General features: G+C 51.7%; 1 protein-coding gene across 3 annotated transcripts in view; it reads left to right on the forward strand.

The window, feature by feature from the left end:
• Positions 1 to 13,643, forward strand: part of LOC119956567 (transcription factor MafK-like) — a 49,403-nt gene that overhangs the window by 15,431 nt on the left and 20,329 nt on the right. The window contains exon 1 of one of the 3 annotated variants that reach the window (XM_038783869.1): positions 7,939 to 7,984. The exons of the other annotated variants lie outside the window; for them this stretch is intronic. Within the exon in view, the coding sequence (XP_038639797.1) occupies positions 7,958 to 7,984 (27 nt within the window). The 5' untranslated portion in view covers positions 7,939 to 7,957. Of the gene's footprint in view, positions 1 to 7,938; positions 7,985 to 13,643 lie in introns of those variants that run through there. 3 annotated transcript variants of the gene reach the window in all.

The following is a 13,643-nucleotide window of genomic DNA, read 5'->3' on the forward strand; positions in this document are numbered from 1 at the left end:
CCCTTAATTGGAAAAAATAAATCGGGTACTAAAAAATGGTGGAGTTGGATGCTTGATAGATGTTTGTGCAGAAAGGCTTCCCAATCTTTTCCGAGTGTCATGAGAATGTCGCTTTAAGAAATGTTTGGCTCCTCATATTACTGCAGTGATGTCAGAGTGTGGGTGGAGCCGGGCTGTCTGTCAGCTTTTTTCCTTTCGTTTTAGGCTGTTTGCTGCCGGGTGTGTTTTAGTTTCATTTTCAGTGTTGGAGCTGAAGCCAGACAGAGCAGGTGTACTGCTGTTCTCTCTGCCATGAAAAAGACTGATCATTTTGTGAATTCAGAATTATAAATGTTCTCAGTAGTGAATGTAAACCTAATGTGCTTCTGTTAAAAGGTGTTTCTTTTGTCTTCTGGATGTTGTTTGGCAAGTTATTAAGGATTACTTAGTGTTGTATTCTTTGGGGGTTGTATTTGAATTGATGGTTGCTAAGATGTTCACTGTTTGTTTTAAAAAGGTTAACTTGAGTTCATAGAATAAGCATTGTTTTGCTTTAAAAAATACTTTTCCATTTCTGCTGTACCACACCTGTAGAGTGGGCCGTGTGCTCCCCATACCACAATCTATTAAAGTTGTGGGTCAGGTGAACTCCATGATACGCTTTGGGGCTCTCTAAACCCTGCTAAACCGTGTTTCTGATTCCTTCAGTACAGCACTGAAGCGTCAGCCTAGACCGGTCATTGTCAACCTCGGGGGCGCGACCCGTGGGTGGGTCGTGGGCAGGTGTCGGGAGGATCGTGGAATCATCCGTCGCGCCGCTCCCGATCGCGTAAATCTGCGCACAACAGCCGCAGCACCGGCTTTTAATTCTGCCGGCTGTGAGCGGCCTTCAAAATGGCCACAAACATATTTTTAAAATTCGTCTGCACTGCGCATGCGTGCCCGATCATCGGTGCGCATGCACAAAACTATGCGCATGCGCACAGACGATCGGGCACGCACACGTAGTGCGGCCTTTGTTTTTCCAAGTTTGGCGGGACAAAGGGACCCAAAACCATTTCCTCCATTTTTCTCAGCAACAAACAAGGTAAGAGAAAATGGTGGGTTGCGCTGGTCGGCCGGCGTGGGTCGCGCAGCTCGGCCGGCGCGGGTCGCGCTGGTCGGCCGGCGCGGGTCGCGCTGGTCGGCCGGTGCGGGTCGCGAAGGTCGGCCGGTGCGGGTCGCGACGGTCGGCCGGTGCGGGTCGCGAAGGTCGGCCGGCGCGGGTCCGGAGCCGGCTGGTAAAAATGGGTCCCCGGAAAATAAATTTGAACGCTGGCCTGGACGATGCGCACACATCCCCTGGAGTGGGGCTTGAACATGAGCAAAGAGGTTCCCGCATTCCGCCTGCGGGAGCATCCGGATAATTTTCAGCCACGGATTGAGCAGGGAAGGACGATTCCGTGGGGGGGGGGGGGGAGGGAAAAAGGGTAGGTGCCCCATTTAGGAAGGAACCTGCTGAATCATTCAGCCGTTAGCCTGTGGTTTGGGATGACCTTGTATCAATTTCAGATAAACATTTTTTTGTTCTGCTTTTCTTCTGTTGACAGTTAGGAATGTGCAGTGTATTTTTAGACCCTTGCGTTTCTCCTTTCTTTCTGCTCTTTGAGGACACTTCAGGAATTTGCTTCGTTCTTCTGATCGGAGACCACGGTCGGCTGGGTTTTAACAACCCGCGGTCGGCCAGCTAGGGACACGCACGTTTCATCAGAGCAGTGAACGGTTATTGCTGTTTTGTGTCCCAGGCTCTGGAGGGGGGGGGGGGGGGGGGAGGGGGGAGTGGGGGGGAGACGTGGGTTTGAATCCCGCCCCGGCAACTGGAGGAATTTAAATTCCATCAATAAAATCCTGGGATATTAAGGTAGCCTCCGTAATGGTGACCGTGAAACCATCACTGAGTGTTGTAAAGCCCCATTTGGTTCACTAATGCACCTTCAGGGAAGGAAATGCCCGGTCTGGCCGCCCCGTGACTTCGGACCCCGACAGCAATGAGGTTGACTCTTCCCCACCCCTCTGATATGGCCGAGTCTTTGGGGGGGGGGGGGAGTTCTACCCAGGGCATCCGAGGCCTTCAGGTGGTTGGGCTCTGGGCAGGGTGGTACTGTGGCACTCCCGCTGCCCCATGGGCACTGCCCCCATGGGCACTGCTAGGGTGCCAGGCTGTCAGTGCCAAGGTGCCAGGTTGCCTTTGCCAGGACTCTTCTCCAAGGGCCCTCTTTCCTTATGAGGTGGGGTGGGGGGCTGGGGGAGCCTGAGGGGTGGGGGTGTCCGGAAGCTGTGGGGTCTTGAGATGGGGGCAGCATTAAAATAAATGAGGTAAAGTGCGGTCTAGGCCAAGGCAGCACGGTAGCATTGTGGATAGCACAATCGCTTCACAGCTCCAGGGTCCCAGGTTCGATTCCCCGCTGGGTCACTGTCTGTGCGGAGTCTGCACATCCTCCCCGTGTGTGCGTGTGTTTCCTCCGGGTGCTCCGTTGTCCTCCCACAGTCCAAAGATGTGCAGGTTAGGTGGATTGGCCATGATAAATTGCCCTTAGTGTCTAAAATTGCCCTTCGTGTTGGGTGGGGTTACTGGGTTGTGGGGATAGGGTGGAGTTGTTGACCTTGGGTAGGGTGCTCTTTCCAAGAGCCGGTGCAGACTCGATGGGCTGAATGGCCTCCTTCTGCACTGTAAATTCTATCTATAAAAAGAAACCGAGTGAGGTTGTTCTTGGTGCAGCAGGCTCTGAGAAACACCCCCGCTATTCGCACCCAAAACTGGACTCTTTCTTTTCGTTAAATCGTGCCCCAGATCTCCATATCCAACCAGGGACTCTAAAGCCATGTGATGTGTTGGGTAAGCTGGATCTATGTGGACTGCGTTTGATGCAGTGTAGAGAGAGACAGGCTTCCAACACTTGAAGAGATGCAACACAATTTTATTGATCAAGTAACTATCATACATGCTTTAACTGTGGGTTGACACTATGCTGACTTGACTGGAGACCTGAGGCTAACCTGACCAGACTGACTACCACATGGTGCTTGTCCTAGCTGCTGCTCACGAGCTCTGACTGTCTCAGAGGCTGGATCCCGAGAGAGCGGGAAAACTGGTGCCCTCTGGCTTTATAGTGGTTGTGTCCTGTCTGGTGATTGGCTGCTGTGTTCTGTATGCTCACTGGTCATCCTGTGTGTCAATCACTGCCTGTCTGCACTCCATCATACACCTGGATGTATATTATGGCACCATGTACGGCTGGAAGCCCTAAACGGGTTGTGAGGGTGGAGGGGCGTCTCTGTCTCACTGAGGAGGCAGCTCTGTTATTAACGATGCATAAACGTGTTGTCAATGTCACATCTTAGCTTGCAGTGCGGCGTAATACAAATAGGAGTGCTGGAAAGTACCCAGCAGGCCTGGCACCATTGGTGGAGAGAGAAACAGAGTTCTCGTTTCCAGCCCCCACCAGATATGTAATATTTCGATTCATTTAAATGGAATTAGCGGGTTTCCCCACTGTAGCGTCCCCCCACGTGTCCTGCGGCAGGCGGGGGGGGGGGGAGGGGAGGGGTCGAGTGGGCGGAAGAGGGACATGACTGGGCAGTGCCCTTGGGAGCTCCGTACGGAGTACCGTGGAGGAGAGGCTCCGTGTGTGTGGGTGAGGTTCCGTTGAGTGGGGGGTGGGTCAGTGTCTCTAGCAGGAAGTTTCAGGGTGAAGTGCTCGGGAAGTATGGTTGGGGGGGGGGCTCCATGTCCTCTGTATAAGAGGAACCCTGACGGGGGCTTATTGCTGGGGATGGGGGGGGGGGGGGGGGGGGGGGGGATCTCCCATGTCCGTGGTGAGGGGTGGATTTTATATTTTTCTAAGATCGGGCCCTTTCTGTAGGGTCTAGATTGCTGATGTAGCATCAGTACACAAGTGCTTATTGTTCATACTGCAGCTGCGGAGGTGAAATAATTTCCAGGAAAGACCGACACGGGTGGACAGCTACCAAAGCCGTCTCCAAGAAAATTAGGGACCAGAGATACCGGTTCCCTCCTTGGCTGCCATATTCTGTGTCTCAGTCTACAAAAGTGCCAGTGCCGGGCAAAACCTTAAAGGCTGACGGCGCAAAGCCTGCCTCCTGGCTCGAGTAGGCCAAGCTTGAAGCCTGTCCCTGTAGGCCCGGCCCGAAAGCCTGCGCGACAAGCTGATCTGTTTGCTTTGGTCACTGCTGGCCTGTATCTCACAGAACCTCAAATGTGTCTTGAGCAAATGCAAACAAGTGAATTGGGAACAAAGTGCTCGCAACACTGCCAAAATCGGCTCCACAGTATAAACAGGGAGCATTCAACACCAACTGAAAACATTGAAGGGGAAATGAATTTGGAATGTAAACAATTCAAAACAAACTGTACACGTAAGAATTAGGAAGTGCTGATTGCAGAGTAATGGATAATGGGAACAGATTATCCACAGCTAATATAATTGATGTATATATGTATCCACTTGCTTTGGAAAGCATCCACCAACTTTCTACACCAGCCAATCCTCACTGGTGATTCTAGAAAGTGAAAGCCATGGGGCTAGTTGGTCACGGACGTCTATTCTGCCTCCATTCATCGTCCACGAGGCAGAAAAACAGTGTCTGGCGTCTGAAGATACACATCTCCCTCACCCTGGCCCAGTCACAATGACTTCACCGCTGCCTTGGCTGAGATAAGCTACTTTGCTTCAGAATGTCAACAGCAACCACTTTGCTCCGAGTTCACACCCGGGCTTAATTGGCCAAGCGCAGTGAGCATAGATTAGTTGCCAGACTCGCAAAACCAGACACTAACAACAGCAACTTGTATTCACAACGCGCCTTGAGCGCAATGACAATATGTGACGCGAAGCTACGACAGGAGATATTGGAGGGGAAATGACTAACGGCTTGGTCAAAGAGAGAGGTTTTAAGGAGCCTTTTTAAAGGAGAGGGAAAGGTAGAGGGCAGAGGTTTATGGAGGGAATTCCAGCACGTAAGGCCTTGGCAGCTGAAGGCACACAACAGTGGAGTGATTAACCTTTTAAGATGCTGGAATGTAGGGAGCTCAAATAACGGGCTTGAGGAGATGAGGTCATAAGATGTGGACGCAAAAGTAGGCCCCGCCATTAAATGAGATCATGAATGATCGTGTGTGATAATCCTCAACTCCACTTTCCCGCTTTACCCCCATAATCCTTGATTCCCTGACTGATTAGAAATCTGTCAATCTCAACCTTGAACATACTTAACGACCCGGCCTCTACAACCTTCTAGGGTAAAGAATTCCACAGATCCACTCCCCTCTGAGAGAAGAAATTCCTCCTCATCTCTGTCTTAAATGGACGGCTCCTCACTCTGAGATGATGCCCTCTGGTCCTAGACTCTCCCACAAGGGGAAGCAACCTCTCAGCATCGACCCTGTCAAACCCCCCCTGAGAACGTCTCCATAAGGTCGCCTCTCATTCTTCTAAACTCCCATGAGCACAGGCCCAACTCAACTCAACCTCATAAGAAAATCCCTCCACACCCGGGATCAACCGAGTGAACCTTTCTGGACTCCCGCCAGTGCCAGTATATCTTTCCGCCTCGCCTGAGGTGCGGTGATCTTCGGGCTAAATCACCACCGGTCAGCTCATTTACCCCCTCCAATCCTTCAAAGGGGAAAGCAATCTATGGTCATCTGGGACTATGGCGACTTTATTTGATCTTTCTCGGTAAGGGTGAGATCCAGATCGCGACTTTTAAGGTCTCGAGGGCAGTGCACTCCCAGGCTGGATCCCTGGCGAGGACAACCTGGCACCCGGGCACATTGGCACTGCCGGCCTGTTAGATCTCACGAAGCGCTCCAGATCTCGCGAGATTTAATGGCCGCGTCGTGTCACCGGGTTGGGTGCGGCGAGGCGGTTGGATCGTGCCCACGGTCGCTGTTGACAGATGCGGAGATTTATTCACACACTGCAGGATCACGCAAGCAACAATGAGATGAAGGACCAGGTAACCTCGTTCGGTCATGGTAGCTGCCAGATGTATTTTGGACAGGACAATGGGAGAATTTTTCTTTATTCACTCACGGGATATGGGCATCGCCGACTAGGCCAGCATTTATTGCCCGTCCCTAATTGCCTTTTGAGAAGGGGGTGGTGAGCCGCCCACTTGAACCTGCTGCAGTCAGCGTGGTGTGGGTACGCCCTCGCCGGTGGGAAACCCAGGGTGTTGCCTCAGTGACAATGAAGGAACGGCCGATATATTTCCAAGTCAGGGTGGTGTGTGGCTTCAGAGGAGAACTTGCAGGGTGGTGGAGTCCATTTGCATCTTCTGCTATTGTCCTTCTGGAAAATAGCGGTCACAGGAATGTGCCGTCGAAGGAGACGCTGTATCTTGTACATACTGCACATTTGTAAGTCAGTGGCCGAGGGGTTGCATGTTTAAGGATGGGGTGCCAATCTAGCGGGCTGCTCTGTCTTGGATGCTGTCAAGCTTCTTGCGTGTTGTAGCTCGTTCAAACAAGTGGAGAGTATTCACACTCCTGACGTGTCGATGGTGGACAGAGTTTGGGGAGTCGGGAGCTGAGATATTCTTTGCAGAATTTTCTAGCCTCTGATCATCTCTTGTAGCCGCAGTATTTACTGGCTGGTCCAGTTCAAATACTGTTGATGGTAACCCCAAGGACGTTGATAATGGGCAATTCAGCGATGGTAATCTCATTGAATGTCAAGAGGAGATGGTTAGATTCTCTGTTGTCGGAGATGGCTCAGGAATGTGTCGACAAGGGGCTTTTCCCAGTAACTTCATTGCAGAGTTAATTAATGTAAGCCTACTTGTGACAATAAAGATTGTTATGAAATATTCGGCGTGTATTGAATGTATTTAATCTTATTCAAGGGGGCACAGTTAGCGAACGAGCCCCGATTTCAATCTTGTGGCCCCCTGAGGTGAAGGAGGGCGGCCCATCACTGGACGACACGCGCTTCAAATGTACTTCCTTGGTTCTAAAGCACTGACGTCCTGATTTCGAAGAAGGGTGCTATATAAATGCAAGTTCTTTTCCTCTTCAGCCAACATCAGTTTGGCGTCAGACAACGCTTCACTTTACATGCAGGCAGCCCAAGCTCGCACTCCATGCAAAGCGGAGCCCCCCTCATGCCCAGCTTGTCGTAACAATTGCACCATTTGACTTGCATCCGGACCAAAATGCTCGCTCGTCTGAGCACTGCTCCTGCATGAAATTCCTCGGCCTCTCGAAACCTTTAAAGAGTGATGGAGGTGGTGGGCTTGGGGGGGGGGGGGGAGAGATTGGGGGGGGGGGGGATGGTGGTGGCGATGTGGGGGGAGGGTTGCTCTTGTGTTTTCCTGAGAGGCAGTGCGAGTCTGAATTCACCGAGACGTTTCCATGCAACAGGGTCTCCATAGCAACGTCCTCGCATATAAATGCTATTTATTTTTCTGTTCTTTCTCTGGGAAGGTTTCAGCCGAATACTTTCCCCGCAATCGATTCCTCACAAAAAAGTTCCACCATCTACGTGAGCCGCCACATCAGCTATCGGTTTGATGTCCGGGTGGTCTTAGAATGAGGAGTCTCAGCTCTGGTTGCTGATGGACTCCGAGACGTTCCAATTCCGTTGAAATTCCTCACGCATCGGGGAGCTTGGAGAGATCGTTTCTGAGAAGCCGACCTATAAATACCTCCTTATCTTGACGTCGGTTTGTGCATCTTGAAGCAAGAAGCTGAGGGGGTGACCGAACAGAGGTCTTTGAAATGATGAAAGCTCTTGATCGAGTGGATAGGAAGAGAATGTTTCCTGCCATGCGGAAGAACGTAACGAGAGGCCAACAGTCAATATAAGATGGTCCACCAAGATATCCAATGGGGAATCCAGAAGAAACATCTTCACCCAGAGAGCAGTGAGAATGTGGAACTCGCTACCACAGGAAGTGGTTGAAGTGAATGGTATAGATGTGTTTGAGGAGAAAGCAGACAAATGTGAGGGAATAGGGGATTTCAACGATTAGATTTAGAGGAGGACTGATAGAAGGACGGGCAGTATAACGGGCAGCACGGTAGCATTGTGGATAGCACAATTGCTTCACAGCTCCAGGGTCCCAGGTTCGATTCCGGCGTGGGTCACTGTCTGTGCGGAGTCTGCACGTCCTCCCCGTGTGTGCGTGGGTTTCCTCCGGGTGCTCCGGTTTCCTCCCACAGTCCAAAGATGTGCAGGTTAGGTGGATTGGCCATGATAAATTGGCCTTAGTGTCCAAAATTGCCCTTAGTGTTGGGTGGGGTTACTGGGTTATGAGGATAGGGTGGAGGTGTTGACCTTGGGTAGGGTGCTCTTTCCAAGAGCTGGTGCAGGCTTGATGGGCCGAATGGCCTCCTTCTGCACTGTAAATTCTATGATCTATGATCTAAGGAGCCAGCATGGACTGGTTGGGCTGAATGGCCTGTTTCTGTACTGTGTGTGCTACACAATCCTTTCTAATTATCTGTGGAATTTGCTACCCCAGAGTGTGGTGCATGCTGGGACAGTGAGTCAATTTAAGGAGGAGTTGGACACATTTTTAATTGGTAATGGGGTTGAAGGATTATGGAGACCGGGCAGGACGATGGAGTTGAAGCCATTTGGGATCAGCCATGATCACATTGCGGGTGTTAGGCCCGGAAGGCTAAATTACTGCCTCCCGCTCCCAGGTCATGTGTTAGAGATGCTCTGGCTGATTTCGCAATCCAGCTCTTGGTCTGTAACATTATAAGTAGCAGATGAGGAACACCTCAGCCACGATAGAATGGTGCAGCAGACTCGATGGGCCGAATGGCCTAATTCTACTCCTATATCTTATTGAACTTATCATAACACTTGGGGCTCATGTGGCAAGACTGAAGTCAGAAAGCAATCAATGGGTTGGTTTAGCTCAGTGGGCTTGGCAGTTGGCTTGTGAATCAGAGCAAGGCCAGCAGCGCGGGTTCAATTCCTGTACCAGCTTACCCGAATGTGGCGACTAGGGGCTTTTCACAGTAACTTCATAGAAGTTACTTAGAAGTCCGTACTTCCTGACTTTTGTCCGCGCTCCTTGGCCGGGATTCCCCGTTGCCGGGATTCCCCGCTGCCAGTCCGCCCCGCTACCGCTATCGAACAGCGTCCCTTCGACTGTAACAATTCCTGATGTCACAGGGAGATGTAGGAACGGGAGGAGGCCGCTCCGCCCCTCGAACCCGGGCTGCCCTGAAGAGGTTGATGAGGTACGGTTGAGGGTTGAGCAGGTTGGACGTGTACTCATTAGAGTTCATAAAACGGAGGGGTGGAGACGTATGAGATCCTGGGGGGGGGGGGGGTTAAAAATGAAGGGTCTTCAATTTTAGGACTGAGGTGAGAAGGTGTTGTTTATCTCTGAGGGTTATTCATCTGTGGCATTCTCCTCCCGAGAGGGGTTGGGTCATTGAATTCATTCAGGGTGGTTAGACAGACTTCTGATCGACAAGGGAGTCGCGGGTTGTATGGGGCTGAGGAGCGAAGACCCCCCTCTGCCCCCCACCATGACCCATGATTCCCTGAGAGACCAAGGTAGAAAATAGTGAAAGTGGAATTCGGGCAACAATTGTGCCAGCCCTGGCAGAACTGGCTTGGCGGGCGAGGGGTGGTTTAGCCCAGGGGGGGGGGAGCGAATTGCATACTCCTGCTGCCAATCCTTGTGTTATTCTGCCATTTGTTTGGATCGTGACTGATCGTTGTGTTTCATTCCATCTACCCGTCTTGCTCTGTGGACCCCCAACACCGCTTGCCTAAAAGAAAAATGTCGATCTCAATTACAACATTTTTTACATTTGGAACCCCCCCTCCCTCTCCCCGGACCCTTCTCCCCACCCTCAAAGCTCCAGAGCTCTTTGGTGAAGAGGATCACTTCGGTTTGAAGTTTGGCGCAGTTCTGTGTCTCATTTTCATTCACCGCCCCCTCTCGATGTCACTGCTCCTCCCCCGTCTGGGGGACATTGCAGGTGTTGGAACCAACAATTCTACGGGCACGTGCTTGTAGGATTAGGATAGCGGTTTTAATATACTCGCAACAGAGCCAGCCTGTTAGCCGCTGAACTTTCGGTGAACTGGCCGGCTGACTCTGTGGCACGGATCTTTATACAGCAGCTCCAGGGGGGAGGAGTTCTGGGCGGAGCCAAGGGAGGAGCCCAGTACAAACTCTCAAGTACTCCCAGAGCTACTCCCCCTGGTGGTCAGGTAGTGCAACTGCACTTACAATATTGATACATGTATCTACTTGGTAACTATAATGCCGTGTGAATCTCATTCACCACAGCAGGTCCACAGAAGGTTACAATGCAGAAGGGGCTCATTGACACATCGTGTCTGCACCGGCTTTCCAAACGAGCCACAAGATTTTTTTATTTCTGCCATTCCTTTTTTTTTAATGTCATTGAAAGGAAGATTGTACATGATTTAATTTCCTCCGTTCCCACTATCTTACTGACTCCAACTAAGGGCTCTTTTACGACATACCAACATTAAGCATAGAATCATTACAGTGTAGGAGGAGGCCATTCGGCCCATCGACTCTTCATCGACCTTCTGAAAGAGCGCCCTACCTCGGCCCATGCTCCACCAGTAACCCCGTCTAACCTTTTTGGACACAAAGGGGCGATTTAGCCTGACCAATCCAACTAACCTGCACGTCTTTGGACTGTGGGAGAAAGCCGCAGCACCCGGAGGAAACCCACGCAGACAGTGACCTGAGGCTAGAATTGAACCCGGGACCTTGGCGCTGTGAGGCATCAGTGCTGCCCACTGTGCCACCATGCCGTCCGGCATGTGCCATTTATTGTCAGTCTCTAACTATTTATAGGTCTTAGATATTGTTATGTGTCTGCTGTTTCCCTCATGCAGGTTGCTTTATGAGCTATTTGCGGAGCACATTGGGTGCACTCCATAATTTGTATCATAGAATTTACAGTGCAGAAGGAGGCCATTCGGCCCATTGAGTCTGCACCGGCTCTTGGAAAGAGCACCCTTCCCAAGCCCACACCCCCATTACCCAGTAACCCCACCCAACACTAGGGAATTTATCATGGCCAATCCACCTAACCTGCACATCTTTGGACTGTGGGTGGAAACTGGAGCACCCGGAGGAAACCCACGCACACACGGGGAGAATGGGCACAGACAGTGACCCAAGCCGGGAATCGAACCTGGGACTCTGGAGCTGTGAAGCAATTGTACTAACCACTATGCTACCGTGCTGCCCACTATAATAATAATCGCTTATTGTCACAAGTAGGCTTCAATGAAGTTACTGTGAAAAGCCCCTAGTCGCCCCATTCCGGCCCCTCTCATCACCCTTTATAAAATAGGGCGGGAAACAGGCGGGGAAGTAAACTGGTCTTTCGAAGGATAGGTGCACCCGATGGGCTGAATGGGCGGAAAGGTGCAGCTCAGACAGATGATCAGCCTTCAAGATTTACATTTATATTGTGCTTTTCGTCTCGTACTACTTGGCAACCAATTTTCTTTTGGAAGTGTAGTCACTGTTGTAATTAAGGAAAAGTAATGGCCAATTCTCACTCAGAAAACTGTGACAAACAGAATGTGATAATGTCCGGACAATCTGTTTTCCTGCAATGTTGATTGAGGAATAAAGATTGGTCGGCATTAGGGATAATTCCCCTGCTCTTGGAGTCATAGAATCCTTACAGCGCAGAAGGAGTCCATTCGGCCCATCGAGTCTATGCCAAGCCTCCGAAAGAGCACTTTACCTCGGCCCTTTCCCTGTAACCCCACCTAACCTTTGGACACGAAGGGCAATTTTATCTTGGCCAATCCACCTAACCTGGCTGCACGTCTTTGGACTGTGGGAGGAAACCGGAACTCCCGGATGAAACCCACGCAGACACTGGGAGGACGTGCAGACTCCTCGCAGGCAGTGATTCAAAGGTTGGAATCGAAGCCGGGTCTCCGGCGCTGTGAGGCAGCAGTGCTGACTGCTGTGCCGCCGTGCCGCCCTGCACTGTGGGCGTCCCCTACTGCTTTAAAGTTGAGCCCTGGGAACTTTGCCAGCAGGCAGGTGGGGCCCTGGTTTAATGGCTCATCCGAAAGTCAGAACCTCGGGTCAGAATCCCTGCGGTGGGATTTGAACCCAGCGTCTCGTGACGCGGATACACCCCAGACGGACACTCTTTGGGGGGAGGGGGGGGGGGAGAGAGTGACCGACACTTGGGCGCAGAGAGACAGATATGGGCGCAGAGAGAGATGGACGCGCACGTGGGTGCAGAGAGAGAGATGGACACGCATGTGGGCGCAGAGAGAGAGACGGACACGCACGTGGGTGCAGAGAGAGAGATGGACACGCATGTGGGTGCAGAGAGAGAGGGACGGACGCGCACATGAGCGCAGAGAGAGAGACGGACGCGCACGTGGGCGCAGAGAGAGAGGAACGGACACGTGGGCGCAGAGGGATAAGGACAGGCGAATGCGAGGGCGCAGAAAAATACGAGCGCACTCGCATCAGACGGACACTCGCGCAGAGAGAGAGATAAAGACAGATGCATGCATGGGCGCAGGGGGAGCGGGACGGATGTGCGGCTGCAGAGCGATACAGACGCACACGCACCAGACGGACACATTTTCATCGAATGGTGGAGCAGGCTTGAAGGGCTGAATCATCAACTCCTACTCCTATTTTGTATGGAATCCTGCAGCCATGTTATGCCCCTTACAGACATCCATCGCTGCTCCTCATCCGCCTTCTGGTTTTGTTGATAGATCAGAGTTCCAACCCCTTCAGAATCGTCAGAATACTTAATTCATTCTCTTTCCGCCAAAGGCTTTAATCTCCTCCATCTGCTGTGTCACTCTGCCCATTAATACGTTTGCACAAATTCCTGCCAGCACAGTTTAATCTCTTTAAATTAAACACAGATAGAAATTTCTGTCAGCAAGTTAATGGGTACAAACTGAACCCTCGGTGCCCACGTGGAGCCAGAGATTTCAACTAATGTTCATCACAGGAGCAAAATGACATTTGACAACTCGCTTAGCAACCGCTTCCCATGACTGATTCATGTTGGCTGTCTCGCGGATTCCATTTTGTGTGAGCAGATTCAGAAGGCCCAGATTTCAATGTTCTTGGCCGTAAGTGAGCTTCTTTCTGCCGTCCCATTCGGATCACCTGAGTTAATTGACAATAGATCAGAACTGCTCCTCCCCCCGTAATTCGAGGAGTAACTGTGCCTGTGGGCTGATATCCATAGAGTCCACACGGTGCAGAAGGAGGCCATTCGGCCCATCATGTCTGCACCCACCCTCTGAAACAGCACCCCAACTCGGGCCCACTCCCCTGCCCTATCCCCGAAGCCCCGTAACCGAACCCGCCCATCTTTGGGCCCCAGGGGCAATTTTGGGCCTGACCCATTCACCCAACCTGCACATCTTTGGACTGTGGGAGGAAATGCGGAGCACCCGGAGGAAACCCACGCAGACACGGGGAGAACGTACAAACTCCGCACAGACAGTGACCCGAGGGAACACATGGGAACGCTGGTTTAGCACAGTGGGCTAAACGGCTGGCTTGCAATGCAGAACATGGCCGGCAGCGCGGGTTCAATTCCCGGACCGGCCTCCCCGAACAGGCGCCGGAATGTGGCG

This window comes from Scyliorhinus canicula, chromosome 23, assembly GCF_902713615.1.
Source record: "Scyliorhinus canicula chromosome 23, sScyCan1.1, whole genome shotgun sequence".
Taxonomy (NCBI): Eukaryota; Metazoa; Chordata; class Chondrichthyes; order Carcharhiniformes; family Scyliorhinidae; genus Scyliorhinus; species Scyliorhinus canicula.